Source organism: Triturus cristatus, chromosome 7, assembly GCF_964204655.1.
Source record: "Triturus cristatus chromosome 7, aTriCri1.1, whole genome shotgun sequence".
Classification (NCBI taxonomy): domain Eukaryota; kingdom Metazoa; phylum Chordata; class Amphibia; order Caudata; family Salamandridae; genus Triturus; species Triturus cristatus.
In genome coordinates, this window is record NC_140590.1 from 423,293,664 (window position 1) to 423,316,430 (window position 22,767).

The following is a 22,767-nucleotide window of genomic DNA, read 5'->3' on the forward strand; positions in this document are numbered from 1 at the left end:
CCTCGAGAATGCAATTCCTGAGTACCACGACATGTCCTGTCCCCATATTTACATTTTACAATGTAATTCTTGAATATTTTCCTACATACTTTCTAAAAGCAACCTCCTATGATGACGTCCTAATCTGTCATTTATCATGGTGTTATGCATGGCTCTGGTCGAGACTCGAGAGCCACTAGCGTGAATAATTGGACTTAAATCCAGCAGCTCACTGCTGTGACGAAGCAACAGTTGTTAACAAAAGCTGTTACCTACTGTTGATACATCATAAAAGAATTCCAGGATCCTCTGTCAGGTTACTCTGAGAGTCTGTCAAAGCAGCACTGGAGAGCAGGGAACATGCAGCTTATAGAGCTTCTGGAGGGCAGAGAGTGGAAGGGTTGGGTGACTGGAGGCAAGGTGTTTTGATTTCACATTGAGACAAGGAGGAGAGGCAATGTAATGTATGGCTCCCCCAGTACTCCTCTGCCCTTTGTGCAGCAGTTGAAAGCAGAGGCAGATGATTTTTTGAGGGAATATGTAACAAAATTATAAATAAGTAAAAGGTGAGTTTTTGGGATGTTCTTCACCTGGGAATTCTGAGTGACATTATAGACAACTTGAGCTTCACTCTTGCTGTTATTTGATGTCACTCTTGGTGAAAAACATGACCATAATTCACTATCACTCATCTATAATTCTATATATCTCTGCCACCTGAGGCACTTGCACCTATATTTGCAAAATCTATACTTGTCCACTCAATGTGACTTCCTTCATCCCTGAAAGCCGGTCCCAAAACTCATTAACCGAACCTCTTTGACTCACTTTCCGTTTCTCTGGCAAATTCCTAAAAAGAAACAGAATCTAACCATCTTCCAGAGTACCTTGATCTTCACAATCTCCTGACCGAACTGTAGTAGAAAAATTGAAACTATCCAGTAAGTAGATGAATTTGTATCTACTTACTGGATAGTGCTGCTTGTCTTTAAGCTGCCATTGATATTGCCAACAACCAGCTCCTACTTGAAACTTCCAAGTCATGAACAGTATCTACAAACCAACCCATCTTGTGAAAATTCGTAGCCATTTGCCCATCAACCGCAGGACTGCTAGTGGGTGAATGTCGGAGAGCCTACACTTTTTGGGTGTTCCGCCAAACATAATTCCTGCTCAGGCATGGAAGGCAAGAAAACCTAGGCAGGAAAATAAAAACCATGTACTAGGTCCAAAGGCCATACAATACTCTTTGCTCGTGAGGAACATTTGGTTTTGTATTTAAGAAGCACACTTCTGCATTCTGAAATATAAAAACAAATATCTAGCAAGCTACCTTGACATGCATGTTCACTGAAAGAGCCCCTGCCGTGTTAGTGGAATCCCATGCTGTGGAAACAGCCTCCCATACAAGATGTAACTCCAAAATATGGTGAGTGGCCTGCCAAAGTGCAGACAGAGCCCAGTCCTCTACCACCCTAGCAGAATGGTTGCCCTCGCAGCAATTTTTAAATAGGCCCCATGGTCAATAAGTGCATGATTCACAAATGTTCTCCACACTTACGGCACTGCAGTCATGGGGGAGTCTCAGCACTCAGGGGGGCATCTCCCCAATGAGAATTCTCATTGCTGAGATTCCAGGCCCTTTGTAAATCAGGCATTAAGGGAGTAAAAATGTGTTGGAAAAATTACAAACAAAACCAAGCAACACAAAAACTAGTGACAGTCAAGAAAATTAGTTACAGTGAGACAAATACAGCAGACAATAAAATCCAGGTCTCTTGCCTGACATGCTGTTGATCAAGGCCAGTAAAGATTGCTTTGAGTCGTCTCCTCCAATGCTCTTTGTCACAAGAGCAAGTATCCGATTCAAGTCAGTAACATATGCCAAGTTAAAAATTGTAGAAGTACCTGGAGGCAGAACTGAAAAGAAACAGGGTTGGCATTACTTTTCTCTTTAAAAGCAAAAGTAATTCATTTGAAATCTTTAAGCATTCTCACAAAAATGTAATGGTGCATATCAAATGCAGAAAACAACATGTTTATAGGACTATTTTGATAAGGTGATCTACAGTGAAGAACGTGATTTATCAAAGCCACATAAATGCATAACAGTGCATGAAATAGAGAGGTAACAATGCACTTCTATTTAGCCATTTAATGATACACTAAGTTCATTTTTGTTAGTTTGCATTAGTGACTTTCACTACATTGGACATGGCATTTTTTTTAATAATGCTGGCAACGCTCACTTGCCAAGTCCTATTGGAAATTAAAATAAAGGATACCCATAGTGCAAGAGTGCCTGAATGTAAGGATAATTATTTTTGTGCAGGGAGGGACAGCTTTCTGCACAAAAACAATCCCCTGAGACTGGAAAAATAATACGAAATTAACATAAAATACTTGCGAACACAGGCTGTTCAACCAATGTTCTCACAGTTTTCATTCACAGCCTACAACATGGGCAAAGGGTCAGTTCACTTATGCAGTTGCTTCCTTTCTCTGTGTGTGAAGGCATTCCACGCAAGCACACCATAGTCACCCACATAGAAAGCAGTTATTTTCAGTACCAGAGATTTACAGGTCATTATGGAGCACTCATGTCTGGAGGACTACTCTAGTAATATTCTAAAAATCTTCCTTCAGTTAAATAATGTGGAACTTATGTTGGAGTCAACTCATGGTGGTATCTGTATTCCTTAATGGAAGGAGTTATATATTTCTTTAGAAATATTCAGGGGCCCAGCAACTCCCTAGATATTGCTAACTGGGCCCTCACCACCACTTGCATCTGCCATCTTCTTAAATCACCATTTATCTAATTTCAGAATGGCTGTAATTGCATGTGAATGTGCACACACTGGCAGCCATCTTTGAATGGGCTTTCATCCCAATCCGTACTGGCCCCACCTGCATGTGTGTTTGTGCAGGATGGGGCATTTTTGCAATCAATATTGATAAGAATATTAAGCTTTGCAAAAACATTCAATAAAGCCATTGGTGAAGTTAAGAGTGTAGTAAACTGCTCCACATGAGTAGATGTTGAAAAAAACGTGTTTATTCAAAGAGCAGTAACACATAAAGCCATCACTGTCATCTTCTCATAGGAGATGCTCCAACTGATAACAAATAGAATGCCCTGCATGAGACACTCAGTCGCAGAGTGTGACATCATTACATTCCATACACATCTTGACAAGAATGCATGGTGAAGGTACAACATAGTATCTCCTTTTATTTTTAAAATAATTAAGAACACTTTTTTAATGTATACGACACATACAATGTACACATAAATAAATCCACTAAAAATCCCAAAACTCTTAAAAAGATATACAATTAAAAGAAACAAAGAAAGAAAAAACACAATAGCAGTGTTTAAAAAAAAAATGTATAGGTCAAGAACTGTATATAATCCAAAACAATTCTTTCATCTGAACATCCAAGGCACAGTTCTTTCCCTGTACGATCTTCTTAAAATCATATCAGAAAGATCAGCCAGACCACCTTTGGAATGAGCAACATTCTTGGAATCCCTTTATCTATTAGGAGTCTCTAATTAACAGTTTAAACCTGAATCTTTAACAACGTTATCAACATTCCGCAAATGTCCCCTTTCCAAAGGGGACTGAGCAACATTCTTGGAATCCCTTTATCTATGAAGAGTCTCTGATTAACAATTTTTATCTGAATCTTTAAAAACGTCATCAACATTCCACAGATGTCCCCTTTCCACACATACTGCACAATATACACACTTTTACAATCTTATCCAGATCACCATCATTGGCATCTCCTTCCTTAACAAAACCAAAGTTGCCATAAATCGATCGCCCCATTCATAAGCTGGTGCTAACAGCCCACAGCATAAATTTACCCGTGATAGCAGCCGCAAAAAACATCGCCACAGAAGACCTCCGCAACTATCACTAATGAGATGCAGAGTAGGCATTCCTGTGCCCAAAGCTGCGAGAACACCACTCCACAACACTCACAACGACCAGCCAGAACTGTGATAAAAATACAAAACAGGCGATAAGGCGTGTTAGCAGCAGGAAAATAACATCTGCTCTGACCTGGTACAAAGTCGCACCACAGTCTGCACCACAAAAGGGAAACCAGCCCACAGCCACATCAGAAGGACAACAGATGCCATGGAGCCACCGGTCATGCGGACCGGACACCCAAGAGGGCCACAACACCCACCGCCACCACCCCAGGACTCCAACACCCACCCTGAACCCCACCGGACCACAACAGAGGCAGCGCAGACAAAGACAGCGGACCCCAGGAAACCCACCAGCCACACAGACCCAACACTAGAAAATGTCATTGCCCACTACAGGCTAAAAAGGACAACCATCCTACGCATCCTGACCAACAACGCCCAACAGGCCGACGTCGCTAACACAGCGGACAACCAACATCCCACCCCACACAAAGCTGCTGGCTGTGCTGCACCTGTTGGCCCCTGGTACCCCACGACCAACACCCGCCACTGTCGGAGGAGTCACACAGCCAGCCAGATCCAAGTCCCTCACACCTGACCTGGACAACACCATCAACATGTCACCCCAGTCCCTATATGTTAGAAATGGGATTTTTGGTTGGCTAAGGCTTGCGCCAAAGCCAGGCAGAAACCACCACTCTAAGTCAGGGCTGAGGAGTTACACGCCAAAGATAACACCTGCTCACCCCCTTGGTAGCTTGGCACGAGCAGTCAGGCTTATCCCGGAGGCAATGTGTAAAGCGTTTACACGCGCACCCAGCAATAACACCCTAGGCCCACCACAAAAGAAACTCCACACAAAGTTATATTTAAAAATAGCCTTTGTATTGTACCAAAACACATTAGATAATATTCACACAATGTACACTGTGCCAACTGACACTGGGCAGAATTTACAGGGGACTATTCACACAGGACAGAGCCACCTGGACCAATGTCAGAAATAAGCACTTGGTAGATCTAGCACTTTGTAGAAATATAATAATTGTAGCACCAAATATTCATTGTAGAACACAACCAGTAACCACTGGTAAAGGGTAAGTACCCTACGCAATCCTAAACACCTTAGGCATATATCACGCAGGGAACCATGAACTCACTAGCATAAACTATACTAGGAAAACAATCTCCTAAGCATAGACACATTTAGAAATAGAAATAAGCATAAAGGCAATGCACATTACGCAAAAGTACACATGTAGAAATAACTATGTACCCTAGGTGAGGGCACAACACAGAAGAACTGTCCCCAGGACAACTTGGCCTCTCAGGGGCTCAAACGCCCTTTGTCCAAACTGTCAGGGCTTGCTGCGCACGCAGCAGAAACATCAGGGCAAAAGATCAGGCCTAAACGTGGCAGCTGCCCACTACTTGCTGGGAAGCTGTAGACTCAAAAGATGGGCCCGGGCATTCACTGTGCCCTCTGTCACAGAGCTGCGCCACGTTGCAGCTGCCCTCTATCACACGGGGCAGCTGGGGGAAATGCCTTAGCCCTACGGTGCCCTGGGAACACTTACTTGGTTCCTATAATTGCACACAACCGTTGCAGCTGCCCACTGGCAGACGGGGCAGCTGGGAGAAATGCCAGCACCAACCAGGTGCACGCTGGAGTCCCGCTCTGGGACTCTGAAAACACTGGTGCCCCCTCGGTGCTGTGGCCCACTACGGCGGCGCCACTGTGGAATTTGGCCTCACACAGGGGATAGCTGACCCCCCAAAGGGGCCTTGGGAGCACAAGCCAACCTCTCCCACCTCCGTCCCCACTCACCGGCAGTCTAGGGACTCCAGTCTGCTCCTCGGGGAGGCGGTTCTTCACCCGGTCCCTCACTTGGGACCGGGACTTCTGCAAGGAGCCTGCAAGGATCCGGATGTCCTGGGCTGCTCTGGGTTCACAGGGCTCCCTCGACACCACAGGAGCCCCTCTCAGGCCGCAACACCTCCGCCTCACTTCCGCTGGTAACACGGGGCTCTCCCTCGCTCTCGGGAGCCCCGGTGGAAGACGCCGGCTTCTTCCTCATCGACGGAGGTGGGGTAGGCTCCCGCCCTCCGTCCGGACTCCGGGCTTCCTCTTCTCTTCCTTCCACAGGAGCATGGGGTAGGCTCCCGTCCGCTTCCTCCTCACGCCCCGCGCATGTCTCCACGGAGTTCGCCTGACTTCCTGGTGAAGCCCGGCTGCGGCAGTGATTTCAGAGACGCGGAGGCAATACGGGGTAGGTTGCCGTTCAGCGGCAAAAACGCGGGGTGGGCACCCGCTATTAAAATAAAGGCAAAAGAGGATACTAAGATGCGGTTTCACGGTCCTGTGGGGGGAATCTCTGCACCGAGGATTCCCTTTTGCAAAGGATCGCTGCTCCACACTGCCAATGAAATTAGTAGCGCTGCTCCTCAGGATAGTAAACCGCTTTTCAGACACAAAAATACAGCGCTTCTCAGGCAACCCAGATTTAGCGCTTCCCAGGTGCTTGAGGGCAAGGTCCAGGAACAAAGTCTTAGGAAGGCAGCGGGGCAAGGGCTGGGCCCAGGGGCCAGCTCACAGGGCCCTCCAGGCAGGGAGGCAGTCCCCAGTGGCGGTCCTCCTGGCGCCCAGCAGCAGCAGCAGGCCCCCCTCCAGTTAGGATCAGCAGAACACTTTACATGGGGTCACAGCCCCTTTTTATATACACATTTCCTTTGTATCAGGCTGCAGGGTTAAGGAAAAACCAGATGCAACTGGTTTTGGAGCACTCTGTTGTGCTCAGACCCTCTCCCCATTCACTGGACAGGCTAGGGACATCAGTCGACCACAGGGGGCAGAGCCAGCATTGTATAGGGAAGGCCCAGCCCTATTCAGGTCCCAGGTGCACTCCTTCCACCCATCTGGATGTAAATCTCCCTATTCACCACTGGGGCAGACCCATCTTGACTCCTGGAGCCAGGCACACCAGCCAATCACAAGCCAGACAGTCACTTCACATTTATTACACAGACATGCCAGCTTCTAGAAGTGGCACTTCTACACTAGACACACTAACGCTGCACACATCATTGCGCAGCATTCAATCTCACGAGTTCGCACATACCAAACTCGACCCTGCACTCCCCACGCATCAGGAACTACCATGGACACATGCATTCCCCATGCATTCCTATGCAGTCTCACTAAAGACATACACAGCGCGCATGCACTTTCCCCTGGGACACAGTGTAAAAGCACCTAGAGGCCTAAAACCACTTACACGACATAGGGAAAGGCTAGGACTAATGCAAAAGGTTTTGGGGGTGAACCCGCCAGAAGGGCCAAGTCCAACACTATGAGTCCAACACAATGCGCAGGATCAGCTGGACACCAAGCAAGAACCATTCGCCATAGCTGTATGTACACATGTGTCAGGGGCAATCCACAGCACACATGTCATACCTGTACCCCCTGTTGACACAGCACACAATCACCGCAACAGAAAGCACACATCTCACATCAATGTGCAGGCAACAACCAAACACAGTGGAACATTCACCAATCTCACCTCCAAATACCCAGCCACGGTGCACAATTCCTCCATCCTCTGACAGTCCAGCAGCAAACAGCGTCCCCAGGATGACACCAAGTGAAATGTACAGCCCCTTGGCAAGTTCCAAATGAACACCCCACTCACCTCAACTCCACAACCATGCAACTCACAACTCTGGCAATGCACACGTCACAAAATCAAAACCAACATGCCAAACAAAATGCCCACCCACCAGACACGACAGAACAACTCACAATGGTAACCTGGGCAAGCCGTGAACATGAGCCATCAACGGCATGGCACCTCAGCCACACACTAGCCCAATGTGGGGAGAAGTGGCAACCAGGCATGTGTGAAGGAGGCAGGAGAAACATCACTGGGAATGCACACAATGCAAAGAGTATCGGAGATGTGCTGGACAGACCGCAGTATGCAGAACACACCCATATCCATGGCAACATGCACCTCTGGGGTATGGAGTGTAGTGGACAGTAGATGCAACCATGTCACCCCGGCCAGTGGGGGAGTTCGCACAAATGTTGCCTGTTATGTCCCCCCCCCGTAAGCGTGAGCAGAATGGGATAGTCCGGCGTACGCCAGGCCAGCGTAGGGGTGTGAATAAAAAGCACGTAGCCCTGGGTGTGGTCTACTTCCGGAAAGCCCAACGTCTCTGCCAGGGTGGCGTCTCTCACTACGCCATGAGAGCTGACGCATCCTGTGAGCAGAGTTGCCTGCAATCCTGTGTGTTGCCTTACCCCAGCCCGCTGGACCTCAAACCGGCCAGGCCCGCCCCAGCGTAGCCAGGCCACACTGATCACCTGCCAACACCAGCGTGTGTCAAGGAGGGTACACCACGTGCCGGTGCAAGCTCCATGCACCAGTTCCATGACCTCTGCAGCCTCCGCAGACCATCGCTGGCCCCCCAACGCTGACCCACTTTACTCCTTCCAGAGTCACATACTACACCGGCGTCCTTTTCAGCCCAGTAGGTCCCATATGTGAAACTGTGTCCTGAGTTCTGAATGGCAGTGACCTCAAAGCTGTGGAAGCAGCCACAGCAACAGACCCCCCCCTTATCAGTGAGGCATAGTTCCACATGGTGCCACTAACCCTGTTCAACCCCAGCCGGCGACACGTGGTGCCACTAACCCTGTTCAACGCCAGCTGGTGACAGGTGGATGAGGGACCAGGATCACCCTGTGGACCAGAAGGTCCCACATCCAGCACCTAGTCACGAATCAAGACACTAGTGGTCGCACGGGGAGGAGTAAGAGGAAGATGCGGATCAGTCCAGACAAAAGACGGGTCACAGTCACGGAGGTGACCGAACACCATCAACAACTGACCTGGTGCCATCAACCCTGTTCATCACAAGTCTGCGTCCCATGGTGCCACTGAACCTGAACTACGCACGCCGGTGGGGCCATCCAACCTATGCCGGCGACACTCGGTGAATGGCCCGTGCTGACCGCTGCCTCAGGCCTACACTGCGGTCCAGTAGGTCACACACATTCCACACGCAGAAGTCCTTGGTCGTAGTTGGAGTGCATGATATGGCCTTCACATGTACTCCCACCCCACCCAAGGCCTGCACCCGTTGCATACAGACACTGCTCATTGCACCGAGCTGTGCCATTTCATCCACAGGACTGTCTCAGGGCATGCCAGTGCAGCTTATAGCAGAGCCACTAATGCAATCGTGGACCATCCCGGACACATGGTCTACTCCAGTCACGTGGAGCTGTACTGTGCACGTCTGCTGCATGTACTGGGGGCACTGCCATTGGCAGTGCTGCAGATCGGTTATTGGGTGAGCTTCCGCCTTGAGCACGTCACCGACTTGCAGCCTGTGTTGCATTGTTGCTCATGCATATTCGAGTGGTCCATGGATGTCTGCCTCTCCAACGTAACGGTAGCTGACCTGGATTTCGACGTGTGTGTGTGCCCCCTGTTGGTCCATGACCAGGAGAGTCACCAGGATGACCACTTATGGCATGCATGAATGTTTGGCATGCAGGCTGGAAACTGGACCTGGGGGACTGCACGAGTCGTCATGTGCAGTGAGCACATTGAGCCACTAGTTGGAGTCAGCACATCTGTCCTGGTCAGCTGATGGATTACGTCGATGACATGTCAGATGTGGTGGACGACGATCGCTCATGGACGAGTGACAAGGTACCTGCAGCCACAACTGGATGTGAACCATTGCACTTGTCACGACACACGGTTGCATGTTGTGGATATGGTCACAAGTCCCGAGACGACAGTGAACATGGCTGCATTGGCCAGGACTCTTGTTCCAGGTTGGGACAACCTATGCGGGTTGGCACTGACTTGTGTTGGTGAGGGACTCCCCCGAGGTGGACATGGGCGCTTTCCTACATTCCTCATTCAGACATGCTGCTGCATTGGTCTGCATATCATGGCACTTCTCTTGGCCGTACTGACCCGCACTTGTTGATAAAGGTTCCGCACTTTCACTTGTCTCCAACTGTGTTGTGTCTTGATTTGTATGCCAATGTGTGTCACGGACTCTCTGGCTCCCTGCCATCCGTGCATTGCTACCCCATCAGGACTGTGTGTTTGTACTTGTGCATTATCATGTTCCTGTTTCGTGCTTTGCCAGATGCGTATGGCCATTTACCGGCCACAATCGGGTGCCCTTGTGTCCTGTGTTTGGTTGTGCACAAGTTGGTGATTGTACCACATTGTGTTGGTTGTTGGGGTGCTCAGCTTCCTATATGTGTGTGCTGCATTGTGTGTGAGATGTCCCTTCAGCTCTGATTTGGCTGACCCTTCTCCCTTTCAGGCGGTGTTGTGTTCACTTCTGTGCCTGTTCTGTGGTGTGACATTGCCGGGTTGTGTTACTTGTGCACCTGGTTGGTGTTGTTACTCTTGGGCATGGTTTGTCTGCAGTTGTGCTGTGCTTAGTTGTGCATGTGTGCCATTGTGTCCATCTCCCCCCATCCCCCAGTCCTTGCTGGTTCCTCTCCCTGTTGCTGTTGTGTATGTTGTTTGGTGCAGTTTCCGGTCCCCGAGTCCTGCCACCATCACCAGAATGATGTGGTAGAGACCATTTCCTCCATGTCATCCAGCTCCTGGTGTGGCGCTGGACTCCAAACTCCGGTGTGCACTGCTGCCTTCATGTTGTTGGCGTGTTTCTGCTTGTTTGTGCCTTTCGCATCATTGCTGGAATTCTGCTTCTCTGCCATTGTCCTCCACCGCTCCCAGGCTGCATTCATCTTGTCCAAGTTGGCCTGCCATATACAATGTTTTGTTGACAATGGGTTTGGTGGGGTTGTCTGCTGGCTTGGGTTGTCTCCATTGTGGTTGGCTGTTGTTTTCTGTTTGGTTTGACTTACTTTTTTAGGCTTTTGTTGTGCTTATTGCCGCCTGCCGTGTGTTTCGCGGTCCTGCCGGTGCTTATCCCTGCTTTTCTCATCGCGGATAGGCTCATCGCAAGTTTTCTGGTGTTGTGGTTTGTGTTTTTATCTCTGTCGGGGTGGTTGTATCGTGGAAATTGGCCACGTTTTCGGCGGACTATCGCATGGTACCGCCGTGTTGTGAATTCCATGTTAACACGGGGTTATTTTCGCGCGATGGGCTGCGATGTGTAAAGTTGCGTTAGCACTTTTTGGTAATGTTTAGCACACATTCTTGTGAATATACCCCCATGTTTCTTCACTCGTACCAGATCGCCCACTTGGAAAACCACATTTTTGGCAGACTTTCGGACATTATACCTACCTTTCGTTTTCTTTGATTCTCAACTACTCTTTGGAGTATGGTTTCCTGATCACCAGTCTTCAGCACTTTGTGCCTAATAGATCTAACCAGTCTTGCTGGATACAGTACGATGATAGGTTGGGAACCTCTTAATAACATGAACAGAGTCAAATTAGTCACAGAATGTGGGGTATTGCTGAAAAACCACAGCATGGACTGTATGGCATTGTAATTATTGTTCTTCGCCAACTTGATGCAGTCTACCACCGCCTTGCTCAGTCTCTCTACTAGCCCATTGGTTTGGGAATGATAGACAGAACTCTTTAGATAATTGACAAGAACTATTTTAAGAATATCTCCATTTCAGCATTTACAAATTGAACCCCATTGTCCAAAATAAGATGTTGCGGGAAACCATCTCCTGAGAATATGTCTCTCAAAAACAAAATTGCATTAGATGACCATATCAATTCCCAATTTAACCCACAGTCTGTCCAGGTATTGAATGGGATGTACAGGTGGAGTCACTACCTTAAAACCTTTTTCAGCCCTACTAAACACAATACATTCCTTCTCCACAGCCTAACTGTTTTTATCTATTGAAGGACACCAATAGTAGCACCAGCTCTTCATTTTGTCATAGTCAACCCTAAAAGATACTCATGGGACATTTTAATCCATTTCTGACTAATTATTTCAGGGGAAACACACTTGCCACCTCTCGCAATGACAACATCTATGGACAATGCATCTGCAATTTTACAGTATGGTTTCTTCAGGGTCTACTTCTTCTTGATCACACACTGGCAATCTGGACATCAAATCTGCTGTAACATTGTCTGTTTACCTCAGTGCTATATGACTCAAGTAATTCTTATCTTCCTCAGGGTTCCCAATGCAGTTTGTACCAGAGTCAAGGAGACATCCTCTTAAATTGTTCTTAGGGTGTGGCAGAAATATGCTAGTGAGCCTCCTCCTGAAATAACTTGAGAGCTGTAGGGCAGGAATAGCTTGACCTTGTCCCAGGCCATTGATTCAGGACACAAGCAGTCGGAATTCATTCCCAAAAACCTTAGGCAACTCATGCCTACCTAACCCAAAGCCTCCCACCTTCAACAGAGAGCAATACAAGAGCCAATTAATCTCTAGAATTGCCATAAGAATTTGGAATTCCCTCACTCCACATGACCCCTCAACATGCCACCTTCAAAAAAGATCTCGAAAGGTCTTCTCCTCGATAAACATTTTGAGCTAATTCCTCCGGTTTACACCTGGTCCTCAATTTACGCTGTAATGTGTCTGAGGTTGTCTATGGTACTCACAATGTGACTGTTTTGTTATGGTCCCTGTCAGACCTGTCAGCCATAGGATGGTCTTTTCGCAAATATTTTGCCCTTACTCCTCCTGTTTTGCTAAATTCATTTCTGTTGGCCTCAGAACTCTGTACACCTTACCACTGTTAACCAGTGCTAAAATGTTTGTGCTTGCCTCTTTAAACATGTTGACATTGGCTTACACCCTAATGACAGATTTAACTTACTTATACGTTCTTAGTAAAGTGGTACTACAGGTACCCAGGATCTATCATTTAAATGGTGCTAGTAGCAGCGTAGCACTGATTGTGTCACCCACTTAAGTAACCTTTTATAACGTTTTTCAGACCTGCCATTGCAGCCTGTGTGTGCAGTTCTAAACTACCTTTTCAACCTGGCAAAATAAATAGGGTTGGGCGGAATTTGCGAAAGTGCCTTTCTCAAAATATCGCGAAACGGCAAATATTTTGTGCTGATTAATGCTTTACTGAATTTGACCTTCAACTCGGGCACCTGCTTTATTTATATCTGTAAGACTTACAGATATAAATAAAGCAGGTGCCCGAGTTGAAGGTCAAATTCAGTATAAGTGCTTCCTGTTGAGGTTTAATTTTTGTGACAGGAGCATCGTCGTGCCAGAATGAATCCTGCCCTGCATATTTATTCAAGAAGATGCCACCATTTTGTGCAATACCTCTACTTGTTTGTTTGCCTCCTGAGAGCTTGAGCGCTGTTTCCAGGAGAAGCCAAAGCGCAGGATTATTCTGGGTAGAAAGCTTCTCATCTGTTTTCTGCTGATTGAGGCCGGTCCTGTCCATTAGAGCCATCTCCAGGAGACCGGGAAGGAGCCGGGAAGCAGGAGGGTGCGGAAGCCAAGAGAGGTGAAGGCAGGATTACAAAAAGGTGAAGAGGGTACTCTAAACTACCTTTCACGCTTGGAGGGCAGGGTCGCTGTTGGCCCAAGAATAGAAATGATAGGTCCCCCAGCAAAGTTTGAAGAGGAATTTGGCTGAGGGGGGAGTTAATTTGCGTCCCTGTCCTTGCAAGCTTCAATGCTTAATAGACAGTAACTGAATGTAACGCTTGGCCGTGGGAGACATACTTTTCTGCAAGTACTCGTATTTGTGTCCACACACATCGATTACTAATTGCAAATGACTCACATCTCCCAGAAATCCAGAACATGTTGAAAATCGGGTGATCGGTTCCTACACAGGGCCACAACTGTTGAAAATCGGCTGATCGGTTCCCACACAGGGCCACTACTGTTGAAAATAGGGTCATCGGTTCCCACACAAGACACACATACCAAATGCTCTAGTTGTACAAGAAAACTCATTCCTCACTTGAAAGACTTCATTAATTAGCAAAGAAATAAGTTTGGCTCGCAGACAAAGGTAATAAAAATGCTTGTGGAACAAAACATTTACTAAAGAAATGCTTTGTGTATAGAATACATGTATGAGCTAAAGAATGAAATGATTAAGGGTGGGCGACAATTTCCATTCCCTCGCGGATTGCGGAAGTTTCGAAATTTTCACGTTCCACGCGGAACGCGAAAATGACGAATTTTTGCAATTTCCGCGAGCGGAACGGAAATTGTCGCTCACCCTTAAAAATAAACCTTTTGCCATGCCTAAACCTTTCTTTTTATTACAAATATGTCACCCTCAGAGTAGGACTTAAACTACCCTTAGGTCACGTGCATTGTATTTAAATGTTGGACATATCCTGTTTTGTTGACATGTCTTGGTAGAGAAACGTTCCTAAATTTGATTTTCATTACTGCAAGGCCTACCTCTCCCGAGGGTTAACAATGTGTTACCTTCCTTTAATAAATGATAACTTTTGTGTGGGAACTGGTAGAAATATCATGTTTGGTGTCTGAGTAATTTTAATTTAAAACCCTCTCTAATGGGTAAGTCAGACTTTAAATTACAGTTCGGAGGATGCAACTTTTAGAAAATAGGATGGATAGAATGCTTGAATTAATATCAGCCAATGGCAATCACTTTGTCCTCCTCCCAATCCTGGTCTGCGTCGTGGGTCACTTATGTTCTGGTTCAGGGTAGACCTAGCTTTGCAGTTTGGGATGGACTCTTCTCATTGGAGCAGGGTTAAGGCTGATTTGCATATAGTGAGTCCAAACTGAGGTGGCATGGTGTGCAAAATAATGAAGGACTGGGGTGTGGCCCTGAGTAATTTCCAGTGATGTAATTCAAGCATTCCATCCATCACTTTTATGTATACTTTTAAAAAGTGGCATTTTCTTGTCCTAACTATTTGGTGACTGCAGCCTGTCCTTGGTCACATGACTAGGTGTAGTTGGCAGTTAGCCCTCCCAGACAGTAACATCATAGAAGGTCTGTTTTTTGGCATGATGGGCCATTCAGACTTGATGTGGGGTGGAGCTGTCACCTACTACACTTGCACTTCAAAGGCACTGGTCTAGCTCACACACACAGGACTTCACACTAGCCTATGAGCCCCCAGAGAGACTCGACAGGGAGACAGGAAATTACAGCCAATTCTGTATGGGGGAAACACTGGATGTTTTTTCCATATCAAAGTGGGCACCAGGTATAAAAAGGGGACCCCAGACCCACTCTTTAGTAACCTCCTGGACCTGTGGATTCTATAGAAGGATGGCCCTACTGCCAGAGGACAATCCTGCTGCCTGAGGCCCCTGCCCTGCTGAAGAAAGAAGACTGGACCTGCACCCTTCATCCCAGGCTAAAGTTACTCTAAGGATGAGCTGACTGACTTTCTGTTCAAGCTCCAGAGGCCTCTCTGCAACTGCCCAGCTGACCTGCTGTGACTAGACCATCCTGGACCTGCAATTGGACCTTCCTTAGCCCCGCTGGCCTTGATGGAGTGAGATCCGCATCCTCAAGAGGTTTCTCTAAGGTCCTGCACCCTTGGTGTGTCATCAGTTGAACTCTTCCTAAAAGACCAGAGAAATCCTGAAGTTTTGAGCTCTTCGCAACCGTGAATGGGCCTGTTTGCACCTAGATCTTGACAACCGCGCTGACCACCAACATGAAACCCAGTGAACCAGACTCTTCGTGCTACAGCAATGGCCAGTGACGACTGGCAATGCAAGATCTGTAGTTCTCACTACAGCATGGACAGCCTGCGGTGACCATCAACTTGCATCTCCAGCACTACTACACAATGACAATCTGCGATACCCAATCTGCTCTTCATGCCACAACAATGACCACCCATGGCACTTTTCTTGCTCCTTGCGATCTCCTCCTCTGAAAAGGGAAGTCTTTATGCTGGACTTTAGAAAGTAACTTCCACCGTGTTCGGTCTGAGTTTGTAGCTTTCACCCTGTGTCACACGAACAGGTAACTGAAAATGCTTTTAGGAGCTATACCTACCTTTAACCTTAAAAATTGTATTAATCTGTTCTCAGTAGCTCTGTTCTACGGATTGAATTTTAGACATTTTACTCAATTTTTTTGTATTGGTTATATTACAAGTTGCCTCTAAGTTTAGTCTGACTGATTTTGTGCCAGGCTACCAAAGGGTTAAACACAGGTTAATGTTGTGACTTTTGTGGTTTGTCCTGACAAGCTTTGTGACTGATGCTTGAGTAGCATTTCACCCCTGCATCAACCAACAGTCCAAATTCTCACAGTCGTATTGTAATAGGTATTCAAAATATGATAATTTTTATTTTTGGCCCTATTGTCCGTACTATACAAAGTTACAAAAATAGCAACATAAATAAAATAAAAACTCAAAGAGACTCATTTTCTTTCCAATTTAGCCAGTTCTACAATGATCAGATAGCGACCTAAGAAATACAAAATGTTCAATCCTTGCAGTCCTTGGATTTAGATTTCAATTATTCATAGCTACTTGTTCTAGGCATTCTTGAATTTAACTCCAGAATTAGAATTCTAAAAGCTCGGTCCATTTTGCTTCTGTGGCAATTTATCATTGCTTCCAGAAATCTTTCTATCTAGATTTGTGTATAATAAAGAGAAATCATGGAAAATATAACTAGTGCCCATGTTTAACCCCCAGAACAGCAGCGCCTCATCCATAAGGACTAGCGGCCATATTCCTCACTTTTTCCCCAGGAAAACATTTGTGTATCTATCTTCTTTTCAGGTCAGGGAGCCTGCAGCTGGACAGATGCAAAATGCGCATGCTCCTGGCTGCCTGAGCTGAATGTCGGTGGGCTGAGGATTTCAGCTGCCCTGTGGGTGTGACCTCCTCAGCATGACAAAAGTACCTCGAGGCCTCTAGCTATCATGATGAGGGGTAGCATCACCCATTGCATTAGACCTGGGCAATTCAGTTTTAAGCCCTGTCACAGACTTGTCACAGATTGGGTTGGGGCCAGAAGTCTTGCTGACCCCATCCCACTCTATGACAAGGTTGGGACTGCTGCCTTCCCTCATTAGCTGACCTAAGGGAGGCAGCAATTTCAACCCTCCTGGGATCTCCGAGATCTGAGACTTCTGCTCCCCTTAAGGTTGGTCAATGAGGGAAGCCGGCAGCCCTATTCCTCCTGGTACCTCTGAGGCTTTCCTCTCAGAGATCTCCAAGTAAGAGAAGTTTTATGTATTTTTAATGTTTGGTGTATGCGTGCATGTATGTATGAGTGTATGTGTATTTTTTAGCGAGTGTTGTGAAATGGTGTGTGTGTGAATGCATTGATGTGAGTGATATGTAAGAATGCTTGTGTACCTCACCTTCCTGGTAAAATGACCAGTCGCCACTGCCCCAGAGTAGCAGATACAACTTAGTATACAACTGAAGAAACTCTTTCTCTTTGAAATAAGGTTCCACCATTCTTGACTTGCAAATGCAATCATTGAACACTTTGACACTGATTTTAAATGGCACAGTACCCAGGTGACAGTAAAATCAGGCAAGTACAAATGACCCTAGAACCATGCAGTTCGAAGTAGAACCCCATGTAATGTGAAATGACTGTGTGGGTCTGATTATTCCAGTAGTAAACCACATGGGATTCAACATTGCATGGCTTTTTGCTGGATTTGTTTACCTCTTGCTGTGAGCTAGTAATAAATGTATGCACAAACGTGTGAGTGGAGTGTGGGGTGTGGGAAAGGATTGGGGAGAGTAGGAGAGGGATGGAATTTTTTCAAACAAGGCTTTCTTCTAGCATTGTATGCTTCCCCATAAGAAAAAAATCACAAAAAGAGGCTTGACTGTTGCTGCAGCCAAAGCCTGGTGCTATTTTTCCAGACAGAATTACTAGCTATCCTGTTAAAACCAGGGGAAGAAAAACCTAACCACTAATAATTAGGTGCAGTGACATTAACACATCAAAACATGCATTTTTGCTCAGCCTAACTTGTAATCAGGCCCCATATCCAACAAGTATCTGATGGATTTAAGAGAAGTGCTTAGCCAGTAGGGCAGTACAACCTTTTGGCCCTGATGTCTCACTGATATCCCCTTACCTATTTTAACTTTTGCTACATCTTTATTGTAAAACTGTTCATTTTGTTTTTAAACACATATTAATAACTTTTCTTGTAGTTTCTGAGACAAATATTTATGGTATCAAGTCCCAGTGAAGGTCTATAAGGGCTATTGACAGTTTTTCCCTGAATTCAGCTCTTAGTTCTATCTTTCAAGCTTTAAAGCATTTCCCCAGCACTTTCTTCATATTTGCAATGCTCTTCGTTATCTGTTACAGTTCCTGTTCCTTCTTGGCTCTTTGTGTGCCTTGCTGGTATTGCAGACGTGTGGTGGGCAAATCCCAAAATGTCTATTTTCTTGGACTTCTCGGGTAGCTAGTGCCAGAGACATCAATGGAGCCTCTCTTATGCTCATTCCGCTCTTGATTGTTTCTGCTTCTACAACAGACTTTGACAAATATTTTCTTCTGTGGACTTGATTCTGTACACCTCCCTTAGTAGTAGTTGTTTATGTTTTAAGATGATACATTCACAACTCAGAAACTCACTGGATATCTAGAAATGAAATGTGGCGGGTCACTGTATTAAAATGCATTATATATCTTGCAGAATACCCCACTAATCTTCCACACTTGGGTAATATCACAGACGCCCACAGGTCTAATGACAGCTTGGGGTGAGGGATTAGACGTAGTTCCACACACGCATAAAGCCCCTGAGTCTGCAGCCAAGCCTGGATCGCAGCGCAGCCTGCAGAGCCTAAGGTCCTCTTGTCGAAACTGGTATCCCTTCTCATGGGTATCAACTCCTCTGACTGTAACTTATGGGGAACTCTAAAAAGCCATAACAGCGCACCTTGATGTAATGGACTTTTCGGAGGCTATAAAACATATTAGCCTGCCTTCAGTGTATTCCTTTGACTTTCATCTCTCAAACAACAATAGTACAAATTGTAATAAATATTAATTGAAGGGACATACCTCTAGGAAGGAGGACAGTTTCCAGTAATGGAGCTAACACATTTCCAGCTGGATCTTTAAGGATTTTCACAAGAAGGGCTTTGATAAAAGAAACAGATGTTATTAAGTCAGTCAAAAACAGTGAATATTTATCACAACCAATTTAATCTAAATAGCCATCGCTACCCCTGATCTACAAGAAAAGGAACAGAAAATGAAGCAAAATAAAAAAACACTGTTTGCTATCTGAATGAGTTAAAACTGCTTTTTTGCATAATCAGTAAGGATAATCGTTCACCACCACTAACATTTTCATATATGCTCAAACATCTTTGTGAATTTGAGGTGTAGGTGTTATACAGTACTTTGTTTCTTTAATCACATTATGCCCTGCATTTCCCATCACTGCTTCCTGGCATGTTGCTTCTTCAGGGTCTATGCCAATCTTGCCAAGAATACTGTCAGTTTGTGGAAATTCTTAAACAGAGGTGCAAAGTTGCCTAACTCAAACACACTACACCAACAACAGCTGTTATCCCTTTAAAGAAATCATTTATATTCCCTGCCTAGAAAAGTTGTTCTACCTAAACCTCCCCATGCGCTGCTTTAGTTAGGAAAACTTTATTTTTTCTTTCTCCTACTTTCTACTAGCAACTCTATCATGCACTCTGTTCTCACAGATAATGTCATTTGTGATGCAATAAGTGTTGCTATCAATGCTATGATTTCACATGGTGTAAGTAATATGCAAGGGTATAGCCTGTGCATGGAGAAGGTGCAAGTTATAGTTAATGTGATGTGACGAGTGAGGTGAAAACACAGTGTTCGGAGCTGCACGACTTATAGTAATTTGAAGGTGTTGCGTAAATTAAAATATATAGTATAAGTTTAGAATTTCGACAATTTGTGTGGTTTAAGTTTTTAAGTACAGAAAGAATAAATAAAATTACAGTAATATAAAGGTGGTGTGTTGTTAATTATAAGTTTAAGGTAAAACTATAACTTTAGCATTTTTTATGTTTGCCTAGTTTTGTATAGAAAGAATAAATGAAGTTTTCCTACAAATGTTGAACTGTTGGTTTTTCATTGAATTAGATTAAAAAAAAATAATAAACATGTGTTTCAAATCTATTTAAAATCTTGGAGTCTGGTGTCATTAAGTGGAGTGTAAAACAATAGAATGGAGGAGTGTTCATTAGTGTAGTGTTGTAGAGTAGAATAGAGTGGACTGACATAGGATATAGTTGACTTAAGTGCCATAGAGTGCAGTGGAGTTGAGTGAACTAGAGTGGACATGTGTAGCATGGAGTTGATTAAAGTGTTAAAAATTGGAGTGGTGTGTTGTACATTACAGTGGAGTGATGTGTTTTAGAGTGTTGGAAAGTGTTGTAGCATGGAGCAGAGTTTTGTACAGTGTAGTGTAGGGGCATAGAGTGCAGTACTGTGCTGTATAGTTGCACAGAGAGTAGTGGAGTCTTGAAGAGCGGAGTTGCATAGAGTGGAGTATCGTATGGGTGAGTGGAGTGGCGTAGAGTGGCATGTTGTACAGTGTCGTAGAGTGGGGTCAAGCATTATGCAGAGTGGAGTCCAGTGCAGTAACGTATTGTGGATTAGCATGTTGTAGAGTAGAGTGTCACTGGAGTGGAGTAGGGTGGACTGGCGTAGCGTACAATTGAGTATAGTGCTCTACAGTGGAATGCTGTGTGGTACAGTGAAGTGGACTGGTATACCGTAGAGTTCTTCTGCCTCTCTTGACTCTTTTTTGTGCCCTTTTGCTCTCTCTTTCGTCTTTTTACACTTACCCTCTGCTCTCTTCTTCATTTTTCACTCTTTTCTCCTGCTCTCTCCTTTGTATTTCACCCTTTCCCTCTTTCTTTTGTTTTACCCTACCACTACTGGCCCCGCAGCTCCCCCTTCCAGTATATCCTTCCCGCTCCCACCTACCAGCTGACACACCCTCCCCCTGATCCCTACTTAATGGTGGCCGCTATGTGGCAAAGAAGAGCAAGACCACTGACCTACTTAGTGTGCCTGCTCTCCCCACGCAGCTCCACCACTACGTTCCTCTCCCTGAGCTCTGTTGCAGGGTGTTCAAGACCCTCCTCCACCCACAGGTTCCTGCCATGGCCTCATCCCTGGTGGTCCAGTGGGAGGGCACTCTGCTTTTCTGCTTCTCTGCCTCTCTTGCCTCGTCTTTGAGCCCTTTTGCTCTCTTTTTCATTTTTCACTCTTTCCCTCTGCTTTCTCCTTAGTTTTTCACTTTCTCTCTGCTCTCTCCTTCATTGTTTACCCTTTCCCTCTTCTTGCTCTTACCTTCATTTTCCCCCGCCACTGCTGCCCTGTCACCCCTTCCCCCTCCAGTGTGTCCTTTCCACTCCCGCCTCCTAGCTGACTTGCCCTCCCCGGTCCCTACTTAATGGCGGCTGCTGTGCGGCAAGAAAAGAAAGACCACTGCTGTCCCCCCATGCTGCTCCACCATTAATGTTGTCCCATGAGCCCCCAGAGATCCGTTGCAAAATGTTCAAGGAGCTCCTCCACCCGCCTCATCCCCAGTGCTCCAGTGGAGGAGCAGCTCTTTTGCTGCTCTGCCTCTTTGCCTCTTCTTTATGCTCTTTTGTTCTGTCTTTAATGTTTCACTCTTTCCCTCTGTTTTCTCCTATGTTTTTCACTTTTTCCCTCTGCTCTCTCCTTCGTTTTCCACCCTTTCACTCTTCTTGCTCTTTTCTTTGTTTTCCCCTGCCGCTGCTGCTGCCCCTCCCCACTCCAGTGTGTCCTTCCCGCTCCTGCCTTCCAGGATGACCTACCCTCCCCCAATTCCTATTTAATGGTGGCTGCAGTGCGGCTGCATCGCTTGCATACCTAAAGCACTCCAAAGGCAGTCTGTCTGTGCCTATCCGTCACCCAACCACGACCGGCACCAGGGACCCTAGTCCCCTGACCCACCCCTGCTACAACTTCGGCACCCTCCATTATCTCAACCCTGTACACAACAACTGCCAGCTCTCGATGCAGACCAACACCCACAGGCCTTTCTCCTGTCTACACTGCAGATGCACCTTCACCCATCTCCGTACACAGCAACATCTTCAAGCCGAAATGACATCTCCACTCACAAACTACTCAACTGCATCCTCTCAACGTATGCTCCCTACAAAAGCACGTAATAGAAATCTAGAACCACTTTAACACCTGCTCACCCAACATCGCTTGCCGCATGGAAACCTGAACCAACTCCAACTTCGCACACAACATTGCTACAGCCAGTTCCAGACAGATACAAGATCCTACATAAGGACCACCCCATCCACCTAGGAGGAGGCATTACCATTGTTCACAAAAGCAACTTCTGCACGACCACTCTCCCGGACAACACAACGAACCTCATGGAGCAACACCCCTTCCAGATCCAGACCAACCCCAAACTGACTCTTTACGTTTACCGATGCCATCATCCTCTTTATCGCACCCCAAGCCCTCACATCCACTGATTACATCCTACTTGTAGACCTAAACTTTCACCTGGATAACCACAACGACTCAAACACCACCTCCCTCCTAGAGAACCATGCCAACGTAGGACTAAATCAATTAGTCACTTCTCCCATGCACACAGCAGGACATACACTCGACCCCATCTTCACCAGAGGAGATAGCGTCTCCTACAGCCACACCAAAGGACTCATCTGGATAGATCACTACTGCATCCACTTCTCCTTAAAAAAACACAACGTACACAAGCACGCCGTACGCCTTCCCCGCAGAAGCTGGAACAAAATCAACGAAGACCAGCTCACCTCCATCCTCATCAGCACCCAACCACCGACCATGTCAGATGCAAAATCTGCAGCACAGAACCTCCACCGCTGGACCACGAACTGCACC

The 22,767-nt window shown here is 46.1% G+C and overlaps 1 protein-coding gene across 1 annotated transcript in view; it reads right to left on the reverse strand.

Moving 5' to 3' along the window:
• LOC146809855 (cytosolic phospholipase A2 gamma-like) overlaps nt 1–22,767 on the reverse strand; it is a 596,102-nt gene that overhangs the window by 187,135 nt on the left and 386,200 nt on the right. Inside the window, exons 10-11 of the mRNA XM_085616717.1 lie at nt 18,907–18,984; nt 1,762–1,899 (exon numbers count right to left, since the gene is read on the reverse strand). Coding sequence (XP_085472843.1) covers nt 1,762–1,899; nt 18,907–18,984 — 216 coding nt within the window. The remainder of the gene's footprint in view (nt 1–1,761; nt 1,900–18,906; nt 18,985–22,767) is intronic.